Here is a 23813-nt window from a genome sequence, read left to right on the forward strand (position 1 = left end):
TGGCCCGACAACAGCGTGGGCAAGGGTCCTGTTGAAGTCCACTCATCCCCACTATAAAGACGCGGGGATTACTTTAAGTAAGTCTTTATTCAAATGTTCAACATGATACAGCATCTCTCAGAGTGCCTCGCATTCCTCATCTGCCCGTCTCCAATTGTCTCCGTTCCCGTCTCCCTTCTCACCTTTTGCCTCCATCACTGTATTCTGTCCTCTAGGTTACTCCGCGTGGGAGCCCACGAGGGAGCCCATTTGCATTCACCAACAATGTAATTGCCAAGACCCAACACGTAGGCAGCTGCAAAGCATTGTGTCTGATGCAGACTGCCTTAGGTTTCATTGTTGCTTCAGTGGGACCAGAACAAAGGTTATGCCGCCACCTTTCTTGCACCCAGAAACAAAGAGAGCAGCAGCATGTAACACAACTTTAAAGGAGGTAAGATGAAAATTTAGTAGGGCAGTGAGGAGTAAATTCAAATAGTCCATTGTATAGAAAATAGGTGACTGAACAGCTGTCTGTAGGCCTTGCTCCAAATAATCTGCCTAATATCCTAAAGAAACTTAGGTTATTAATGAGTGCTTCCATGGAGCTTTGAGGAACTCTTTGTTGTAGACTGGCAATGCTTTATAAAGAGTTACTTATTTTAACTGCTTTGGTCTGGTTTGACAAGTAGGTGGTGAACCAGTTTAGAATTGCACGTTCAATACTCATTCATTCTTCAAGGAAGTTGACTATAGATATATGGGTGACAGTATCAAATGCAGCAGATGGATCTAGAAGCACAAGTAACCATGAGTTTCTTGATTCAAGGAACATGTAAGCGAGCCGTCTCCATGCTGTAACTCTGTATCAATAGGTGCCTGGATAAGGTTACTATGTTCCATTATCTTTAATAAAGGAAAAGTACCAAGGTGGAATGTAGTCGGGGATAGTGGAAATGTGGGGGTGACAGGAGCATTATCTAGGCAAGGTTGGGGCCGATAATTAGATGGTTATAACCTTCTATGAGTTCCCGTAATTCCCCATCATTAAGAGCGGACTCAGCTGTTATGGTGGGAGGTTCATGTTTTATCCTGGGAGGCTAGACCACCCATGATTGTCCACATTGAAACATAAAATTTGGTTAATAGCAAACTGAAACGGAGTAATCAGGTTCGATGAATTAGAACGTCAGATAATCTCAGAGTAGTTGACTTGTTCTTCCAAGTAAGCTTAGCGACCTGGTCTAGATATGGAGCAGCAGTGGGTTTGTTGATATGAGCAGCAAGATGGCATGAGAGCACTGATTCTTTAAAATTGAGGTTCAAGCTGTTCTGTAGCACATGTGCATATTGATCAAGTGTTCAACTAAAGTCAGATATGGACTGCAACAATAGTGAAAATAGAGCTGGGGAAGAATGGTTTAAGGTGGAGCAGCAGGGAGCCTGGAAAATGACTTTTGTGGAAAGGCTTTATGAGGTAGGCCGAGAGAAAACGCTTGGGCAAGAGGTGCAAGGATGATGGGGTGGATGTGAATCTGATGGATTTCCCTCCATCTGCTCTCTGTTCCTTATCAGTCTTGCCAGATGAAAATTAATCCTCCATTTATTTTTCACACTTTATCAGCCTCTACTCTCACCACAATAGAAATACAACTATAACTGGTTCTGACCATCAGGCCTTACTTTGCACCTCACTGTGTGGCTTCTTAATGCAGACAAACTGTTGCACTCTAATATTTACTCATTTTGCTTCCCCTGTCTATTGTTCTTATATTCCTTTTTATCTTTTGATACTTCTTAACTCTCACTACCAAATCACTGCACAGCATCCTCTGTTCCACACTATGGGCCTGATTTAGATATTGGCAGAGGGGTTACTCCATTACAACGGTGAAGGATTTCCCGACTACCGAAATCAAAATCCTATTATATCCAGTGGAGTTTAAATTTTGGCAGATTGGGTATCCTTCACTGTTGTGACAGAGAAACCCCTCAGCCAATATCTAAATCAGGCTATGTGTTTCCTTTTTAACCACCATACTATCAGCCAAATAGGAAGTTCACACTCTTACCAATTCAAAACTGTGGAAGTCGTGGGGCAAAATGTGGCATTGTCCTATATGTGAGCAACACTTTCCTCTTGCATGTGCCTCCTTTCACAGCCAACAAGATGGGCTCTGTGGTAAATTTGTCAACTTGACCATTTGATTCAGGATGGTAAAAAGTTGTCATTCTACATTTAATCTCACAGCTATCTAGATAGTCTCTCTTTATCTGACTGGTAAGTTAAGGAGGTTTGCACAACACTAATACAAAGGGCAATCCTTTCTAACAAAACACATTCATTAGGCATTTTATCACTGGATCAGCCATAACTTTCCTAATCATTTACCCCTCTGGCCACTTCTAACGATAATCAATGCGATGACGAAGGCTTCAACAACATAACAGCAAAAGATCCCATTATGTCAATGTGACTTTTTTCATGTCCCATGGAAAATCTCATGGGCTGTGATACAACTACAAATGGTTTGCTGGACTTGTCACTCACCTCACACGCAACAATCACAAACCCCTCCATTAGCCATAGTATTTGTTCCTGGCCACCAAAGATAATCTTGTGCGCTCCTGTTTGTCCCTGAAATCCTCAAATGTCTTTTGTGACTCATCTGAATAATCTGTCACTTCGTCCCTAAAGGAGGACCTATTCCATCACCCTTTAATAAAAGTCCACCTTCTTGTGCTAGTTTGCATCTTCCTCTTTTTGTTAATCTTTCTTTGTTAGATTAGCCTACTGCTACTAATATGGTGTCTTCATTTATCTCTAGATTCCACATTTCTTTGGATATCATTAAATCTTCCTTTTCTCTAATGCTAACCACGTCCTCTTTAGTATTCGCCCCTTTGACATTCATTTTCCAACTGAAGAGGTACGCAGGGATATTGAATGATTACTTACCAGTAAGCGCCAGTACTCTAAGTCCTACTTGTGCTTGTCATAGTTATTACAAAGTCACCCACCATCCCTCTTTGCCTTTGATTAGACTTAGATATTTCAGAAGGGTTCTGGGTAAGCTACCCTTTTATGGAACCCAAGACGAGGGTCGGGCTAGCTAAGAACTCTCTTACTTTTTGTCTGTCTGGGAGGTGGAGCCACGTCAAAGTGTAATGACTGGGATGAGTAGGACTAAAAGTATTGAAGATTACCAGTAAGTAATCTGAGCATTCTAGGTAACTCACTCAATCTTCCGATGTCTAAACAAATGTGTAATGTTATCTGATAGTCATGTAAAGTGCTCCAATGGCTTTGTGCCAAGTGTACGCTATATGAAACTGCAAAAAACAAAAGCATAAAGTAGAAAAAAAAAAATAAAAAATTTGGAAATCACCCACACATCTTTAATGAACGATAAAGAGCAATCGCAATTGAGAAGGCAAGGCACTTTATAAGTCAAACCAAACGGACTGTTAGAGACAGTTGTAAAGTCCTGCACTACCTGAGCACCTTCAATGCAGTGACCCACTGGCATACATACATTTGAAGACATCAAGCAGTGTGAGGAAATGGGGTGTATTTTATTGTGTGGTTATGCAACCTCACTATGTAATAAATTTACCAACCGCTTCAGCACCAGTCGTTGTCATTTTCTAAACCTCATAGCTCGACCCTGGGTAGCTGTAGGTCTGTGCAGCAAGGCTTACACAAACAAACAAGAGTAAAGCATTTAACCAGCACCAAAACAATCAAAGAAGAAATCACCGAGCCACCCAAGAAATCCAACACCAATTATTAAAAATAGACTGTATTGCTGTGTATTTGTAGACACCACTACAAAAAAAGATCCACTAGAAAGTTCTGGAGATTTCGAATTTACACAGTACGGTAAATCAAAATATTTCACTCGCCCGCGAACAACCATTGGCAAGTTCAACAAATTTGACAGAAACATTTTGAGCAGAAACTTTGGATGGTTGTATTGCGGACAGATGTTTTGGGCAACTAGTTTCAACAGGGATCCAGTCAGGGGGACCAGAAAGGCCCTCAGGAACTGTTACCTTAACAGTTTAAGCAGTCTTCAGTCAGTTACAGGCACTATTATCTTTTGCTGTTGGTTCCTATGGAAGTGGCACCAGCTTGCCCCACTAGGTTTCTCAGCTGTTGTGGTCCTGTGCTGTGAACAGGTCAGGCAACTGACTCTTGGAGTCTCTTGGCTTTGGCTGGGCTCCGAAGATGACCTTTCCACAAGCAGAACATAGCAGACACAGGCCCTCTTTTTTGATAGCCACCAGGTTTAGCAGGTGCAGTCTAAGCCAGTGCAGTCTTTCTGTTCCAGTTCCTCAGTGCAGCACGGAAGTCCTTCTTTGGTCCTTCATCTGGTCCAGTTGTGATATGAAGTCTAGGTGCGAGGGGTTCCTATTCATATGCAGAAAATGCCCTCAGGGTAGGATGTGGTGGATAGACAATGGGTTACCAGGTTCCCTCCCTCCTGATGACTACTTCTGGGAAAGTTTGGCATCTGTCTATTCCAGGATTCACCATTCTGCCCACTCCAAACTTAGCAGAACCAGCCTCACTGCGTCCAGAGCTCTCTAGCTCAACACAGGTGTGGCTACCAAGGGGGCTACATGCCTCTGAGAAACCGGTTTGGCAACTGGTTTCCCCACCCTGTCCCTAGTGCCAGCAAGGCTACCTACTGTAGACAATGGAGCAGCCCCTCTCCCAGGTGTTACCCATTTGCCCTTCAAAGGCGTCTTCTCCTTTGAAGCTCGTCTTTTACGCCAGCACCTGCATGACTTCCTGCAGGAGGGAGGTAACACCTCTCTCCAGTGCAGGGTTCTATTGTCTCCTTTCATGGGAGTATTTATCATGACTGTCCAGGAGGGCAGGAAGCTGTCTCGGGGACAGGCCCCTTTTGCAACCAGACATAGGAGACTGAAGGCAACAAATGGCAACTTTGTAAAAGTTGCACACTGCAACCTGTTGCATTAATTTCGACTTGAGAATCGAGTCATGCTTAATGTAAAAAGTTGTTTGATCAACTTTGGTCATTCTGTCCAGGAGATAGCACAGCTGAGGTGTCAGTGTGTAACCCTGTACTCACTAATGGGACAAACAAGTCTATTCACAGTAAAAAAAAAGTCTGTTGTGCATTTTTACTGTCAGTGCGTGTCAAATACATGTTCTGCCCATGTGATCTGCACCCAGCCTCAGGGCTCGCTAGGTTTGCCATAGAGGTGACTTACTCATATTGCTGAGGGAGGTATAGCTTTGCCATTGCTTTAAATGGCAAAGCCTGGCTAGCCATTTTAAACTGCTCTCCCAGTCTGCGTTGGTGGACTCGGAGACTCGTTTTACTAGTGTCACTCTCAAGTTGGCACACCCAGTGCTGCAATCCCTGGGGTGACTCTCTAACTTACATATCCTTAGAGCCATATACTAGAGACTTACAGGTAAGTTAGCCTATGCCAATTGGGTATACCCAATGTGACATAGATCATTTTTGCACAGGGCAATGGCACTGAGGTCTGGTGATCAGGCCCCAGTGCATTCTCTGAGTTGAAAAACCAGCAGGATCTGTGTCCATACAAAGCAAGCATTTGCAATGCAGTAGGTCTCGCATTTGCTTGAGTTAGAGCTATTGGCATTGTAAATTCATAACTGGGCTTTTCTTGCCACATAACTTGGTAGGCCCTGCCTCATAATTTCATCTTTTCCTGCCATATAATTCCAGTGGCCCTGCATATACTTTCATTTAACTTCTTCCTCTGTCTGCAGCAAAAAATGAAAATGTTGCCATTTAGCACCCTAAACTGACATGCTAATTCTATTAGAATACCACTTTCACCACCCCAACATCAGAGTAGCTGGCTGACTAACACAATTCCACAAAAAAATACACAAGACAGCCCAGAGGAGAAATAAACCAGAAAAGTCACCCAAACATTTCAAGAGTGTTCAAACAGTCATAGTGTAATAAGGATGTTAAGATGGCTTGGATTTTGGTCTTAACTGTAATAAATAGAGATTATTAAAACATATACAATTATCATATAATCCTTTATCAGAAATACACTTTTGGCATTAGACTGTATTGCTCAAAACAGCCCCTAGAGGGCACCATAACAAAAGTATCATGTGTAAGAAACATGGTCAGGTAACCATATTGTTAGCCCTTAAAGGGCATATCCCCATAAAAAAAACAGGAGAAAGTAATGCTATGTAACCATATATTAGCCCCTAGAGGCATTTTTAGGGCATGCAGGCCTACTGCAATGATATTACAAATAAGGCCTTTAAAACAAAACTTCTCCCAGCTGTAAAACAAACGTTCTAGCCATGAGAACGCTTAAAAGGCACTGAATGGTGGGAGGGGTCATTATTTTGGAATCACCACTAACCTAGTGTGGGGACCCAGAGATGATGTAGACAGAGCGTTTTTAAGGTGGTCCCATTGTCCTAGGACCACCACAGGCTGAGTTATGAGCAAAAATGTTTTGTAAAAGTAATCCCCTGAAAAGCATTATAGGGCGATTTTTTTCATTCCACGAACATTATAGTATGTTGATTGCAATGCTCAGAACACTCCCAAGAGGACACCACAATAAATATAGCATTTGGAAGAAACATGGCTATGTAACCATATAGTTAGCCCATAGAGAGCATAACCACATTAAAAAAGAACTTAAAGTAATGCAGTGTAACCATATATTAAGCCCGTAGATGGCGTAGTGCATAATACATTTTCAAGGCTAGCAGGTCTATTGCAGTATTATTACAAACAAGACCCGTGAAACATAACATCTCCCAGGTGTAAAAATAAAAGTTACAGCTTAAAAAGATAACAGTGGTAGGGGCTATTATTTTGGAGTCCCCACTAACACAGTTTGGGGACTCAGAGCTGATGTAGACAAGAAGAGCACATTGTGGTTAATGTTTTGAAGGTGGTCCCATTGTCCTAGGAACACCACAGGCTGAGGTATGAGCAAAAATGGTTTGTAAAAGTAATGCTCTGCAAAGCATTATGGGGAAAGCTTCCGTGCCACGAATATTTTAATATGTTGATATGACTGTAATGCGTAGAACAGCCTCTAGAGTACACCACTATTAAAATAGCATTTGTAAGAAACATGGACATGTAACAACATAGGTAGACCCTAGTGGGCATAACCATACAAAAAGTAGTGCATTACGACCCTTAAAAATGTGTAAGCCTATTGCTATGATATTACAAACAAGGACCATGAAACTTAACTTCTCCCAGCTGTAAAACAAAAGTTCCAGCTATGAGAGAGCTTAAAAAGATAATGAATGGTGGTAGCGGTTATTATTTTGTGGTTCCCACTAACCTAGTGTGGGGACCCAGAGATGACATGGACAGAAAGAGTGTCCATTGTCCTAAGACCACCACAGGCTGAGTTATGAGCAAAAATGTTTTGTAAAAGTAATGCCCAGGAAAGCATTATGGGGCGAGTTTCCCGAGTGCAGTGAATATTGTAGTCTCGGCTTTTCCGCTGTGCCGTGAGAGCCACTTTGGCTTTGAGGATCTCTGCTTTACGTAAAGCATTTACCATTTTCAAATGTTTTAAGGGGAGAGGCACAAGAAATGACTCTGTTTAGGTAACTATGAACTGTGTGACCAGCGCTCCAAAAGCGCAGATCCAGTTCACACTATTGTGCCTGTTTACGCTGTGAGCTCCATTGCCGCCATGCAGCGCAAAGGGCAAAGACAAAAAACATAGTTTGCCCACGCTGAAGTATATTGGCAATCATGCAATAATCCATGTAACAGGGACAGTCTGCAAGGCGTGACAAAAACAGCATCAAGGCAGAACAAACATAAACCATTTACCAATGACATCAAGTGATTTTTGAAAGGCAAGCCCACAAATGATTGAAAATGATGGGCAAGAGGTGGGCGTAGTTAAAAGCCCACAATTCTTACAACAGGTCAAAGAGCTTGTGCGCTCAACCTAAAAAAGACATTTCCTTACAAGCAGCATAAAGATGGCATGGAAAGTCGGAACATTGTGGTGCGTAAAAACTAACTTAATATGTGGACTGCAACACATTGATGAGATTAGGAAGCAGTGGGTGTTGTGTAATGCTGTGTTTATTGTATCTCAGAAGTTTTAGTTCAGTATTACAGATACATTTTAGCGTTGTAGTCCAGTGCCTTGCCTTCTGGTAAGCCTACTGCAGCATTAACACTTATGAGGCGCTGTCCATGAAATGTGTAATACAGCAAGAGGTGGTCTGAGTGGTGTTGTTCAGTAGAAGACCATTGTGGGAGGCTTAGGCACACAGAACATGGAGAGCCGTAGTTTACAACAAGCCATTCAAGGAAATGTAGTCCACGTTAAAGAGTCCTGAGAGGTGTTATTCATAGCTACATATTGGTAGATGAAACCGAATTTTCAAAGGTGAACTTTAAAGCAAAGCATTCCTGTAGGTAAAGTACAGCACTAAGTTACTGTCACGTTTTCCTAGTCACTGCAGTGACCCATATATCTTTAGTGGCTGAACATTTTCATGGGGTGCTTCTTACCTCTCTCTTTTGTCTGAAACTTCAGGTTGTTCCACTCCGGCCGTAGAATGTTGCCAGTCAAAGTGAAAATTGAAAAAACAGGTGAGATATGAAGGCTGCATATTAGAGGTCTTATGCTGTGTTGAAGAGCTGCTGACCAGCATCGTGTTTAGTTTCTTTACTTGTACTTGCCTTTCTTTAAGATGCAACGGCTGTGTTTGTTCATTTCTATTTCCCCACTTAATGCTGAGACGCCTTTTACATTAACAAGCCTAACAGCCCATGTACTTCATATGCCAAACGTTAATGTAACAATTGACAACCTAGCTCTCCTTATAAAGTGCTTCTCCGCCTCAGTGCCCTACAATGGGGGGAGCACCACTGAGTCATACTGCCCATTTCTGGCAGTTGTCCGTACTGTAGGAGGGTACCAGAGCTTTTAGTCAATAGTTTTCAAGCTTCTAGAAAGTCTGTACCCAATTTCAGTATGTTCACATATTGTTACCTTGTAGTCTTGATTTAAAATGTATGAAAACATTTTTTTGTCAGTTAACTACATAAGCCACTCCACGACTTTCAAACAAAGAAATATTTTAGGTAGTTTTAGGAAATGAAAAATAAAACCTTTGTAGCTTGGCTGGCTATCCACTCTCCATAAACTAACAATCAAAAATCCGTTCATGTGTAGTCCGTCAACATGGAAACATTTGCACCCCCTGTCCCCCCCAACATTGCAATTCACAGGATTTAAAATATATGTTCAACAGTTCTTTTATGTTTCTCCTGCTAAGGATGCTCAGACTGGAGTTGTATCTGTTTCACAGGAACTTGCCCTGCTGCTTCTGAGGGGAGGTAGAATGAAGTTTGCCATGATGCTGCCTGTGATCCCGAGAGACATTTGTCTGTATACATGCCAGAAGTGACACTACTACATCCCTTGCTTTTATTTTGCCTAAATAAGTAATTGGATTTTCTTACCTTGTCTTCTTTCCTCTGGCGACATATCTGCAATTCAGAGCCAAAACGAACATCATGTAGTGGGCCCGAGCTCCATCTATGTCACGCTGTCTCACTCTTTGAGAAATTCTGATTCTTACTTCAGTAGTCCGGGTGCTATTGTTTAATATCTGTATTAGTCCCCACTGACTCCTTTCTTTTTATACCTCCATCTGCCCAGAACTGGAGACCGGAAATGCCAGGAACCGCCTCGACGCTGTCCTGCAGGGTCTGCTTGAAAAAAATGATGTGGACCGGTAAGCAGTCTTTGAGTTTGCTATTTATGAGGGCGAGCATGGAAAGCATGAAGGAGACTGTATTTCAGTTTGAATGCTTGCCTGCTGTGGAGTGGAGGGCACTGTGCACAGCTGCACCTCCTGTAGATCTGCTACTTATTGAACACGACACAAACTGAAGGTTGTACATAGCTGAGGGGCTGACATTTAGGTCAGTCAACAAGGGAACCCACGGATATGAAGGGACCAGGGGTATCAATCTAAAGACAGCATAAAGGTCCCTTATGAAAGATTATTACACCAATAAATTCGTAGAATTACAACGAAGCCTGTGTATAAACAGAATAATGATTGGTTATGAATAGACAGTATGGATATGCATTGCATTTAAAATACAAGTCAATCAAAACAAAAAAAGTATACTTTCCAAACAGGCTATTTTTCATAAAAGCCAAATCATATCTTTAAAAGACTTTGCCTAAGTGTATTATTTTTCGTAATAGACAGTGACAACAATTCATAACTATGTAGTCTAGTGACTCAGGCTGTTGAATAAAGACACAGCAATACACAATAAATGTGTCAATAGATGGTACCCATACTCATACACAGAAGACTAGTATTGTGAGTCAGTGTGCAGTTGTTGACGTTAGTTCGGATCCCAAGACCTAAATGGACGGGATCTTAATTGGGACAAAAAAATGAGCCGGAGGTGAATTATTGAAAATGTGTGCCTGAACAAAAAGGCATCCAACCTTAGCCCAAAATATAGCAACTACAGCACGCTGTCTCAATGAGTCAATCAACGTCAGTATGTCACTATAACCTAAGGTGGTACCTGTGCAAATGGCCCGGTGTGGGCCTGAGGCTCTCCGATCAGCTGCAACATTTGATGCTATGATATGGCAGTTATGAAAAATAGCCTGCTTGGAAACTATACTTTTCTGTTTTGATTGACTTGTATTTTAAATGAAATGCATATCTATAAACTATACTTTTCTGTTTTGATTGACTTGTATTTTAAATGAAATGCATATCTATACTGTCTATTCATAATTATTATTTTGCTTATTTATAGGATTCATTGTAATTCTATGAATTTGTTGGTATACTTCTTTTGTAAGGGACCTTTGTGCTGTCTACAATACTACATTTAAGCAAAAAGTCGAGATATCACTAAATACTGCCTCAGATTTACGCAAGGTTGAAATATCACGGAACTTTAGGCTGTACATTTACAAATAACCTAGATGTGACTTCAACGACCTTCCACTTGCCTGAGATATCACATTACAGTGCCACAGCCTGATACCTGCACTGTGATAGATTGCTAAGCAGCACAAATATACAGAATGAGATATCACATTATAAAAGTCACAACCTCGCCTATTAATTCAATAGCCCAGACTGACTGATTGAAAAGTTGCATGTATGTACTGAACTAAACCATTTTGTAACACAAGGTGCTGTTATTGGGTTTTGAATTTTGTATTTAAACTCATAGCTGCTGTCCTAAAGATAGCCAACAACTGAATTTCTGAACTTCTTTATTTCCCCAAAAAGTTCTAGACTTCAAGCATCTGCACACAGGTACACCAGGCCTCTGAAGTCGTTGGGTGCATGCGCAAACTACTGTAGGGCAAGATTTCCCTGAACACAGTCATGTATTGGTATGCAGATCGTTTTACTTGTTGAGATGCATATTTCCAAACTGTAAACATTGAACAGCAGGGTTGTATATGTCAAGCGCATGGCCCGTTCATCTGCAGGGCTGATACTATCTTTGGTATATAGCTGGACAGCTGCATAAGTATCCATATAACATCTGAACATTGAAGTAAATGCTGTTTGTTTGTTCCTTATGAAGGCTCTTTTTCTTCAATTGCAGGGAGCAGATGGAAGACGAGGCAGGAAAAACAGCATCAGATTCCCACAGCAAGTATGTTATGTTTTTTTTACCACATCCATTGTAGACTTCATTTCCAGGATCTTGGGTTTGATGTAGTAAAACTTGTTTGCAAACCTGGATGTGCAAATTTTTCACCACCTGTTTTCTGAACCGGGATGCAATTTGAAATGTGGCCACCAGTGTACTAATGGCATACACCACAAAATGCCCTTTCATAGCTGGATGCATCCATCCTGCATAGTGAATAATAATTAGGTAGGTCACTATTTACGGCCCTCTGCGACTCACTATAAAGGCCTGCAAGGGACAGCAGACATTCATCCCTCCGATCCCTGCTTAAACTTTGCCAGATTTTAAACATTTTATGAAGCAGTCTGTGTCCCTTAAAGGAAAATGCTGCTTTTTAAAGAAAAATGTTTCCCATATGGAAAGACGGCACTGGGGGCAGGCTTGATTTATGATCACAGGTGATTACCAATCGCAATTGGGAGGGTATGCCCCTTTCTCACCTCTAATTATTGCGATTCAAAATAAATCAGAGAATGCGTTTTGTGAGTCGGAAAGACTTTTCTGACCTGAAAAAGGAGTTTTATAAATTGCAAAAAACATGTTTTGCAGTGACGAACCCGACAACTGCGTAATGCATGGTTTTAACCCCACAAAACCTTTTATTTTTTTTTTATTTTTTTTTTAGTCAATCCATTTTCCCATCTATGTTGGAGAATTAGTGATTCGTTTGAATGTGCATAATACTGTTATGCTATTCACTTGATGTTCTGGATCTCTGGTGCACTTTGTTTTATCTTTGTGCTCTATCCCCGATGCACTGTGATGTCCTTTTGTCTCGGCACCAGGGCCCTTATTATGATAAGGGCGCACTTTCTCTGTTTGCGCCCCTTCTATCAGGTGCACCAAGCGCAAACAGGGAAAGTTCTCGCTATTATGTTGAATGCGCTGCCCTTAGGGCACCCACAAACGTGTGGTGCCCTGGGGGCACTACATATGAAGTGAAATACGGAGCGGCTGCTTCACAGCCACTCTTTTTCACAGGTATCCGAGATCCCATTGCATGCAGATGCAGTGAGTGACTGCACCCGCCTGCAAGTGGGTGTTTGGGGGGTCCATGGGACCTCCCTCTTTCAGCCCTAGAGAGGACTGTCCTCTTGGGGTGCACTGACATTGCACCACCTTTTTGTAGCGCGCTGTCAGTGCCCTTCCTAAAGGCATATTTGCCTCTGCGCCCACATCTGTAATATGACGCAGGCATAAAGGGAAAATGATTCCCTCATTTGCATGAGTGAGCGCCCTCTAGAGATAGCGCTGTCGCTACATGTACGCCAGTGTTATCAGTATTACAGAAGGGGTTGCACAAGCGGCTGCGGCCCCTTTTTTAATACCATCGTGCCCGAGGGTGGAAAAAACAGGCGTACACACACACTGCACCCACTGGGCACTGTTTGTAACATGGCCCCTGGTGTGCTAGAGTTTCTCAGGCTATAAAACCACTGGTTTAAAGTATACTGTGTGCATGCTGAACCATGACACATTAGTCTCCCTTTGCAGATTATCTTTTTCTGTGCTTTCTTATATTTACCCCTGGTGATAGAAGCTCTTGCTAAGCCTCTTTCTCCTATTCTATCAGGCATAAGCACACTGGAGATGTCACTGGTAGCAGAAGAGAGCACAGTAGTGGTACCGGTAGCAGGAGCCATAAAACTAACAGTAATATTAGTAGAACTGAAATGAAATTTGTAATGGTGCGACTAGTAACACTGTCACTACTACTGACATAAAAAGAATTATGAAACGAGTGCTGCTTTAATAACTAAACTAAATCACTAAACCCACTGAGTGGACCCAAAAGCTTGAAGAACGGTATCAGCATCTTCTGAGTCGGGGTGAATGGACACGGTATATTGGAGACATTTTCTGGGAAGAGTCTTAAATATCTGGCTGTGCTTGTGCAAATGATATGCCTAGTGAAGGAGTGTGGTTGAGCATATGCAGGAGGCATTGTTGGCAATTATGTTATTGAGGTTGTTTCACAGGGTGGATTTGTGCTTCACTGATGTGTGTTCTGAGATTGAGTGATGATTTGTGGATTAGTATAAAGAGTCTCATAGTCTTACTATTGCAAGTAGCAGTGGGATGTAAGTCACTTAGGCAGGCACTGTTAGTGTTGAAAAAGTTCAATTAATTGATTGTCACGTGTGTGTGTGTGTGTGGGAGGCTATGGTGGAATGTGGGCTGTTGTGAGATGGAGAGACTAGTTGCTAAGAGTTCAAAACTGCACGATGTGTGGGAATGGAGTCGGGGTGATGGAGTGAGCTTGTTGTTGGCTCGCCCAGAGCTAATTGCTAGCAGGAGGAGTAAGTGGTGAATATTGTGGCTGTTGTAACCACCCAGCATAAATTTGCCAGAGATACCGGGGATGATATTGTTGTGAGGTGAAAAGATATTGAAAGTTAACTGAGTGTTTGTGGTCAGAATGTGGTTGGTGAACATAAGGCTGAGGGCCGGAGTCACATGGTTATGCTGTTGAGTGTTATTTTGGGAGATGTATTTAAAATTAGTGTATATAAGAAATTGCATTATTATTTGGGGGGGATGACTACCAGCCTCAATGAGTAATCACAGCATTTGTCATGGTGAATCCTCTAGGTTACTAAATGAACCGGAGCTCAACCCCTTGTTAGCGGTGGCTCAGAGCACACAGGCTTAACTCATGGCAATGTGTAAAGTATTTATGTAGTACCAAAACAGTATTAAAGTCAAAGTTCTAAACAATAAAAATTCCAAACCAAATTACAAAGAAGTTAAAATTTAATAAACAACATTAAAATGACAACAATATAATAAAGGGAACTGTTTTAAGTAGAGGACTAAGCACAGGCATTCACGGTATCGTTATGTTGATTTTATAAGCATCTTTGCGAAGACTTTAAAATTGGATATTTATTTGCTATCTGGGAATCGCTTTGACGGTGGAGGAGGGACTGGCCTTGTGAACGTTTTTTTCTGAGAGGATAGCGGGATCCCAAGAGTACATTGCTGAAGAGAGTTCCTTGTTTTGTTTTTGTGGTGCATTTGCAGGGCAGGCTGTGTTCAGTGCCTCGCCTGAGCTTTGCCTCACTAGCGACCGCCATTTTGGTCAGTGTACTAGTTGTTGTTGCTCTATTCACAAGATGCGCCCGGCCCAGCTATTTAAGGAACACTGGGACGCAAACGTGATACTAAGCACAGGCATTCACAGTATCTTTATGTTGATTTTATAAGCATCCTTGAGAAGACTTTTAAATTGGCTATTTATTTTTTATCTTGTGAACTGTCTTTTCTGAGAGGATAGCGGGATCCCAAGAGTACACTGCTAAAGAGAGTTCCTTATTTAGTTTTTGTGGTGCCTTTGCAGGGCAGGCCGTGTTCAGTGCCTCGCCCGAGCTTAATGCCACTAGCGACCGCCATTTTGGTCTGTGTACTAGTTGTTGTTGCTCCGTTTCCGAGATGCGCACAGCTAGTTAATGAACGCCGGGGCGCCGATGCACCGCTGATATGCCGATGCACCGCCGATGCACCAAAGGCAAGCCCATCTGCGCCCGTCTGCAGTCCATATAGGGTAGACTTGAAGACTTACACAGTTCAGGAGCTCAGTAGTCTGAGACCGGAACCAGGTGCAGCTTGTGTACTCCCTAGACATTGAGTCTTCTGTAAGTAAGTGCCCTCACTGTAGTTTCATGTTTAAATTTTGTCCTTATAATTTATCCCATGAGACTACGAACGTAGTGAATGACCAGGGGCCCATTGTCAAACAACAGAGACAGAAATGCCTCATGCTCATTGCAAATTGCAGATCACTCCCAAAACACAAATAGGAGATTGTCACATTATTGGAAAATCATAACTCGGACATGCTTTTCGTAACTGAAACCAGGCTGAGGGAAGATAGTTGGTCAGACATCACGCTAGCCTTGCCGTGTGGCTATGCGGTTGCCAGATACGATTGGACAGGAAAGAAAGGGGGTGAGGAGGATAGCTATAGTCTTCAAAGAGCACATCCACTGCAAATCCTCCAAGTTCCCCTGGCGGAGTGTGAAAGTCAGTTTTTTCACTAAAGCTAATGTACTCATTTACCTTTTCATATGCTAGTACATCGTCCTCGCGGGCCCACAGCAACTTTCATACAAGAGTTACCTGAAATTATTATAGCTTCATATAGCATAAATACGTCCAATTTCACGCTGCTAGGGGATCTAAACATCCATTTTGATGATGGTGCAAGTACCCAGGCTACAGTCCTGACGCAAGAACTAATGGCTTTACAGCTTTGACATTTAGTGAATCATCTCACTCACTGTAAGGGACATCTATTGGACCCCATATTTTCAAACATTACGTCCCTAAGAGTCGCTCCGCCTTCAACAATGGTCCGACCATTTGTTGATACAGTTTATTCCAAAGACTGCAGCCCCTATTCCTGACAGAGTTTTTGACCAAACTTAGAAGCAGTGGGTGAATCTGGATACCCTAAGGTGGCAGCAAGTTCTCAGTAAGCATTCCCCAACATGTGAAGGTGATATCTCCGTAGATTGTTCGACCTGTAGGGATTGGATAGAGGATTCAGTAAAGACCCTGGTCCCTCTTTAACCAGGGAAACTGAGAAGCGATAAAGCTAGGGTGGGGTGATTCTCGCCTGAATTAAGAGAACTAAAGAAGGAATGTAAACAGATGGAGAGGAAATGGAGACATATGTAAAAAGACTCTACAAGAAAGTAGTCAAAAAGTACCATTATGCTATTCGGAGGGCTAAATTGTGTGTTTTTGCGTCCGAAATCAAACAAGCCACATGCACAGTCAAAGGGAGGTATGCAATTGTAAGCTTGTTTTTGAAACCCAATGTAATGGGAAAAAGCACCCTTTCCTACAAGGAACATTGCAAGCAGATGGCTAAATTCTCCCTGGATAGAGTTAAACAGATCTGCGATTCCTTGGCAGAGACAGCAGACTCACTGGCAGAAACTGATCTTTGTGAGTCAGTTAGTAATCCTACGGTTGTTCTCCCATTTTTTCTGGTAGTGAACAGATATTGCAGACACAATAAGGTTAATAAAATCAGGATTGCCACCGGACCCCGCGCAAATGAACATTCTGCTACAAGGCTGGGATGATGTAATCTCAGCCCTAATGATCTAGTACAACGCCTCATTATAACTGGGGCAGGTGCCGGACGAGTGGAAGCATGCAGTAATTCGTCCCCTACTTAAAAAAATCAACCTCTTTAGACCACGACAAACTGGAGAATTATAGCTCCATCTCCTTGCTCCCGGGGATAGGGAAAACTCTTGAGAAAATTCTTAGTGGAACAGTCTCGAAATTCCTGGAAACTACCGACTTGCTGCATCAACACAAACTGGTTTTCACCAGGGATACCGCACTGAGACTGCCCTTCATTGGGCCACTGAGGACACCAAACGGATGATGGACCAAGGAGGTTTGGCAGCATTTATACTATTGGACTTAAGCCCGGACTTTGATACTGTCTCACATCCAGTCCTAATCGAAAGATTGAACGCAGTTGGCATTGTAGGGTTGGCCCTTAAATGGCTAACTTCGTATGTGACCAAAAGGAGCTTCCAAGTAAGCGAGGGTCCTTTAATGTCAAAACATATAAAGTGAACTGTGGGGGTCTTCCCTAAGCCTCACGCTGTTTAATATTTACATGTAGCCACTTTCCAACATTATTTGATCCTACGGTTTACTGTGATTTCATATGCAGACAATAGGCAGATTACCATATTGTTACCACTGATGAAACTATTGTCACATTCCTGTTCTGTGATTTTTATTTATATGTTTGATTCTAGGTGTGGGAGTGGTATTGATACTGCAATAAAGAGAAAGGCATTGCTAAGTTGCCTCATTATTTCTCTGTCAAATGGTACATCGTTCATTATCACAGGTTTGGTAATGATAGATGAGCTTTGAGGTTGATATCTCAGATACTGCAATTCAATGGGAATCAGGTTATTGCAATAGTGGAAATTATTTTATGTAAAAAGTATTTCCTGTAAAGTGGTTTCTTCAAAGGTGATCACCTGAAGAGGCATATCAATGAAGCCTGGGATGAAATTAGATTTGTTTTTAAGGCCAGTCGTATTGCTTTCTATCGAGACTTGGTGTTCTGCAAGGAATAATTTTAGCCTGATTTTGCAATTGTAGGATTTCAGTCTTGGTGTCTACAGGATCTTGTAGTATGGGTAGAACAAATGAGAGGCATTTATTTACAACAGATTTTTCTGATTCAGATCATGTGTTTAGACAAATAACATATGGGAACTTTATCCTGAATTACTACCTGGAGATCCTCCTCCTAGTTCTGATTTTGCCTCATTGTTGAGACCTGCTGCAGCTCCCTCCACCTTCCCCTCTGCTGCCTCTGCCGCTGGAAAACATATACGGATGTCTCAGCAGCGTAGGGGCCATCAGAGTAAGGACATCGGACCGCCCTCCCATTTAGAGTGAACGTTCTGATGTTCTTTTTTCTGTCTGTCACTGCATTGCTTTTACCAAACCAAAATTGCAAATCCATAAATAAATGATGTCAGTCAGCCCCACCTTGCATCAGTGCATCATTTAGCTAGAGTTTATATCTTTGGTCTATTGAGACAGTGAGTTCAGTGACCCCCTAAATACAAAGAGAGGTCTTGGTGGGATGTAAGTTAAAGTTTCTGATCCTGTCTTTTCTCTTATAGAGAGTCGTCCCCCACGGCTGCAGGAAAGCGGTAAGTGGAGCTGTTGGTGAGTCCCTGTGAGTGCTTCCTGGATTTTCAGTACGTTGAATGCATCCCTAGTGCAGCTACAACTCAAGTGAGGCACTTTGGGAGAATATACTGTATCTCCCAACTGTGGACAGCACGTGTGGCTCCCTTCGACGACTAGTCGACCACTAGCAGCTACATCCCATCAGGCATCTCTGGCTCAACTCTGTAGCACCATTTGGCACACTTCCGTAAAGCCACAGTCCGTTTCGGATTCACCAATACACTTTCTGTGGGCGCTTGTAACTCATTCCTTCACAGTGTTAGCTGCTTACTCACCCAATGGTACATCTCCAGGGTCACCATGTAACACCCACCAGCCCAGGTAACTGTCACATCCCTTAGAGAACTGTCCGAAACACTCCTACAGTGACTCCTTTCTATCTGTAACATGCCCATGTAAGAAAACATCTCATCTAAGTATAGATCTTTGGGCAGCATGTGAACCACCCCTGCTGTTCTTCTGCTCATTTTTCATCCACCAGAACCTCCCCGTGGACAGCACGTCACTTGCACACTTCAGGTTTCAAAGTACAAAATCCTCCTTTTGCACAACTCTCTGGATAGTCTGTCGACTATTTTTAGAATCCTTGGGGCATTTACTGATTTCCTGAGATGAAAATTAGTTAACAGTATAAATGTCTAAAGGCAACTACAGAACAGTGCACCTTTCTCCTGGGCACCTTTGACTTCCGATACCTTTAATTGATCCATGATACTTCTCTGGGCTGAGCAAGACTTGTCCTGTTGTCCTTCGTCCATTGAGGGCGTGCTGATGCTCTTGAACAACCACTGTTCGGGAGGAACCTGTTGCTGCTTCCAGCTTTAGATTTATGTCCTCAGTGCTGAATATGCTGTTTGTTGATCAAGTCACAATGCTGTGAATATTATTATTCAAATACTATGTGTTGAATTTGGCTGATCCCTCAGGGCCATGAGACAGACACTGGCCCCCGTAGCATATCTTGTCTGAAAAGCTCCCAATCTCTTGGCACATCTTTTGAGCAGAAATTATTTCACTCACAATGCTAGAAATTACAAAATAGATACACCATGCATTGCAGCACAAAAATGTTGCAAACCTGGATAAACAGCAGTTAGATTTATGGTAGAAAAATCTGGTTATCATGCTGGTACTGTTTTAAACACGTTACCATTTTAAGTTCCTATCATTATTTCATAACTCACTTACTTGTGTTTGTGTAAGAATTGGGGCCTATTCTCAACACCTGCTTCTATTTCTAAGGCACAGAAGATTGTGAAATCATAAATTAATTTTGGTAGTAAGACTAAATCTACACCCATTACTCAGTGCACTGCCTCCTAAATTAAATCACCTGTGTAACTCTCATGCCCATTTTCTTGGGAGGTCTGCCCTTTGTAACATTGTCATGAACTCAGCTGTCGGAGAGATGCAAGGCGAGCTTGCACTTGTTCCAGCACACTGAACGAGTACTAACTCAGGTGAGCATAGTCATGCCTCTCTTTTCTGTCCATACAGGCCTTCCTCCAGGTTTCCTCACCACCGGCGCAAGAAGAGGAAAGAGATGGAAGATGGCATGACAGATGTAGGTCCACAGAAATCAAGTAAGTGTAGGCACCAGTGACCTGGAGGGTGTAAGGGGGATGGGTCATCACACATTCTGGTAAGGTGAGCAGAATCAAAGAGTGTGATCAACACTCTTGATGCATTGCTATTTTAAAGAGAAAGGGGGACAAAGGGTAGGTTCTTCCTGTATACCACCATGCTATTGTACAGGGTGGGATTAGAAACTGTGATGCACAAAAAATGTGCATCATGAGGTCAGAATATGGTGCCCTGACACATTAACAAGACAAGGGCATCAGAACATCGAACTTGCACACCAGGTTGTTGTATTTGTGGTGGATATCTTGTGGGATCACCATACAGAACATGCAGTTACAGTACTTGGTGTCCTTAGTGTAGCAGAATGTAAATTCTGGAAACACTAATTCTGAGGCATTGTAGGGCCATATTTCGTGTACGACGTGGGAGATCAACATAATATTGAACTATTGAGATGTTCATTGCATTTGAGGTGTGAATTATGGTTTGCATGGCAGAAATGTGAATTATAGTGTGTTCATCTAAGCATAGCCAGTCAATTTCTGGGGGTGTATCCGTTTTGTTTTGTAACCCTGACCCGCAATAAGGTCCTGCATCCAAATGTTTCACCAAACCACTTTTGGCCACCTGTGGTTGGGGTTGGCCACTGGACTTGTGCTCAACCTCATGGGAATCCAATCTTGCAGCCTTGGTTCCTGCACATCAGACCCAACTACCAAAGCATCCAGTGCCCACTGCACTTGGTAGCCGATGTGTGTGGATTTGGCCTTTCATAGCGTAGCCCCCATCCTCTATGCTGCTGGACCCCCTGTACACACCCCTCAACAGTGCACAGTATGCTCTGGGCTGAGGCCCTACTAGTGAACTATTTGTAAAGGGCTGTAGTCATGCACTGCAGCTCTGGGAGAGGACCGGCCCTGTGGATTGGTCTTTGCCATACTTGGTTGCACTGTGATTATTTTTTTTTTCTTTTCAGAATTGCAGGGAAAAGAATACCTATTCACAATTTTGCAAAGTTTAGATTCTGCAGACTGGAATTTGATCACTAAGTAAAACATGTTTGTTTTTTTGATTGTTTTTTTTGTGTTGACAGTTTCTGCCTGTGGTCAGGAGATGTTTGCCAGCCTCCTCATACACGCTACCACTTTTGTTGACATTTTAGTGCTTGGTACGATGTAATTGCTGTCGCTGCAAGTGAATCAGATCGTGACAATGCTCAAATATTAGAAACATATTATTATGATGTTCAGTGTTTCAGTTGTTAATGTTGTGAAAGATGTTAGTTGATGTAGGAATAAAAACTTGTGTAAAACATTGTGTATTAGAGGACAATTTTGTTAAAGGTGATGTAATGTATGGGTAATATATATTTTTGATGAAGTTTGATAACATTGTCCAACATGTTGATTTTGTGTGCACCATATTGTTCAGTATATAAAATGCATTCATTATTAATTGAGATTGTAATTAGTGGTTGAGAAACTCATGCACTGAGTATGACGAAGTGGAATGTGGTTATTTAGATAATGCTTTAAAAATATACTTTTTTTGTTTTTCATAAGTTAGTGCTATATTTTTGAGAGTGTCAGAAATGTTGACTATGATAGAATTCTAATGTTCGATGCATGTGTGGAAGTAGATACATATGCTGTGCACACTTCTGCTATTGAGTGTTGGGCCGGATGTGTGCAATTTGTTTTTCTTCAAAGAAGTCTTTCGAGTCACAAGGTACTCTGACTCCTCCTCCTGGCGATAATGCGCATGCTCATCGACTCCATTGTTTTTTTTTTTTCCCGCCATTGGGTTGAGCCGTGTGTTCCAGGTTGAAACTGTTGCTGTGCTTTTTTCGGGTCACACTGTTTCTTCCTTCCATTGGGATTGTACTTTGTTCGCATCTCCCTTACTTTCCGTCTCGGGTCTACATCTCATTACTTCACTCAAGCGGAGTCTGGGCCTACACCTGTCTCTACATCACATCTCTCCACCATGCCTTGATGGTGATGGAACGGATGCCATTTCAATATGTTCCTCGCTATCACATGAAATATCCTCGGACCAATCTCCATAAATTCTGCACTTTGTGTTTGTCGCTGGAACAGAAACAAGGCCGCCTGTGATGTTTACTGCTCCTTCTGCTCCAAAAAGAGTCTTTGCGACTGTTGCCCACATTAACTCGAGATTGTGTAGGGACGGGGATGACACCCCAGACCTCTTTGATCTCGAGGACGTCAAACGTTAACAACACTCACAACCGTGGGCTGCGGCTGAAGAGGCTTTCTCCCCTGAAGAAAGTTCTGGCTCCATCCTGGAAATCGAGGAAATTCCATCAGCTCAGCAGTCCATGAATACGGCATCCCCTCGATACCTCAATCACGAAGAGCAACCTTCAGCCAAAGGACACTCAGTCACCCTGTAGCACCAGAACCAGGCTTTCGGACCGCCACTGCCTTAGGGCATTGACAAACCTTTGGATGCCTTTCCCAGCTTGGCAGAGAAGAAGCCTGCAAAACTGACCGCTTCAGTGGCATGCACCCTGACACCGGCACTGATCACATCCACCTCAGCACCAACTGGAACCTTGGCCCAATAACCGAAGGCACCCTTCGACATTGACCAGCAAGTCCAGCACAGGTGCAGTGGAGCTGATTATCCATAAGCTGCATGAGCAGCTTGCCTCAACGCAGAAACACCTGGTTATCTACTCCCACCTGGGCCGTATCCTTACCGGCCTTTCGGGCCCTGCTAGTCCACCATTAAAACATCAGCTGTCCTTTTAGGAGACCTTGGACATTCGGAGTCATGGATAACAATGTACAAAAGCAGATAAGGCTACCAGCCTTTTACCCCATGCACCACCATCACTTTACCCTGTTTCTTAGCCTTTGCTCTCTCTGCCTACTTCTTTAGGGGGCCCCTTTGACATCACACCTCAGGGGTCCCCACTGTCTGACACAGGTGGGTGTGGGAGGGTGGCTGGGTCTGGGTTGGGGGAGTTGATGACACATTTGACACGCATTCACAAGGGCAACCCATGGGACTTCTACGATGTAGGCCCACTAGAGGACCAGACCAAGACCTTTACCCTGCCCTCCCCTCACCTCCGGATGATTCCACTTTCTTTCAGTAACTCATTGGTAGGGCCACCTCCTTTCATAATCTGGAAATCCACACAGATCCCATAGAGGAGGACTTCTTCAAAACCCTGTCCTCCACTCAGTACCTCCCCATGCTCAAGGGCACGTTACGTCACACCCCTGACATTTTTAAAGGCCCTTTCCAAGCTAGGTTATAACACCATAGGTGGTTAAAAAAATATAAAACTTCTCCTTCTGACCCCATCCATATTTGCGGTCAGCTCCCGCCCAACTCTGATAATCACCAGTGCCCGTTAGTGAGCCAACTCACAGTTCAGCGGGGATGCCCCGCCACCAAAAAACCCAACAAAGCAAACCTATAGATGCAGCAGGGAAGCAATCAGCCACCCACTGGTGCATAGCTAATTCTGCCAGCCTTCTTGGAAGATACGATCATGCCCACTGTGACGAAATGGAGGAGCTCCTCTAGTACCTCCCTGAAGCGCTTAGAAAACTGAGTCAGGAGATAGTTACTGAGGAAAAGCTAATATTCAACACCTCTACTCGCTGTGCTCTAGAAGCAACCAACACCCCTTGCTATGCAGACATGAATGTCTGTGTATCTCTGCCTTTAAGCTCAGCGGAACCTGCTAAACATGCCCTTTGATAGTGAGCACCTCTTTGGTCCACAAGT

General features: G+C 42.9%; 1 protein-coding gene across 1 annotated transcript in view; it reads left to right on the forward strand.

Annotated features, from left to right (window-relative positions):
* LIN37 (lin-37 DREAM MuvB core complex component) overlaps nt 1-23813 on the forward strand; it is a 69283-nt gene that overhangs the window by 6191 nt on the left and 39279 nt on the right. Inside the window, exons 2-6 of the mRNA XM_069201134.1 lie at nt 8551-8606; nt 9682-9757; nt 11625-11675; nt 18392-18421; nt 19959-20044. Coding sequence (XP_069057235.1) covers nt 8573-8606; nt 9682-9757; nt 11625-11675; nt 18392-18421; nt 19959-20044 — 277 coding nt within the window. The 5' untranslated portion in view covers nt 8551-8572. The remainder of the gene's footprint in view (nt 1-8550; nt 8607-9681; nt 9758-11624; nt 11676-18391; nt 18422-19958; nt 20045-23813) is intronic.

This window comes from Pleurodeles waltl, chromosome 7 (assembly GCF_031143425.1).
Source record: "Pleurodeles waltl isolate 20211129_DDA chromosome 7, aPleWal1.hap1.20221129, whole genome shotgun sequence".
NCBI classification, from domain to species: Eukaryota; Metazoa; Chordata; class Amphibia; order Caudata; family Salamandridae; genus Pleurodeles; species Pleurodeles waltl.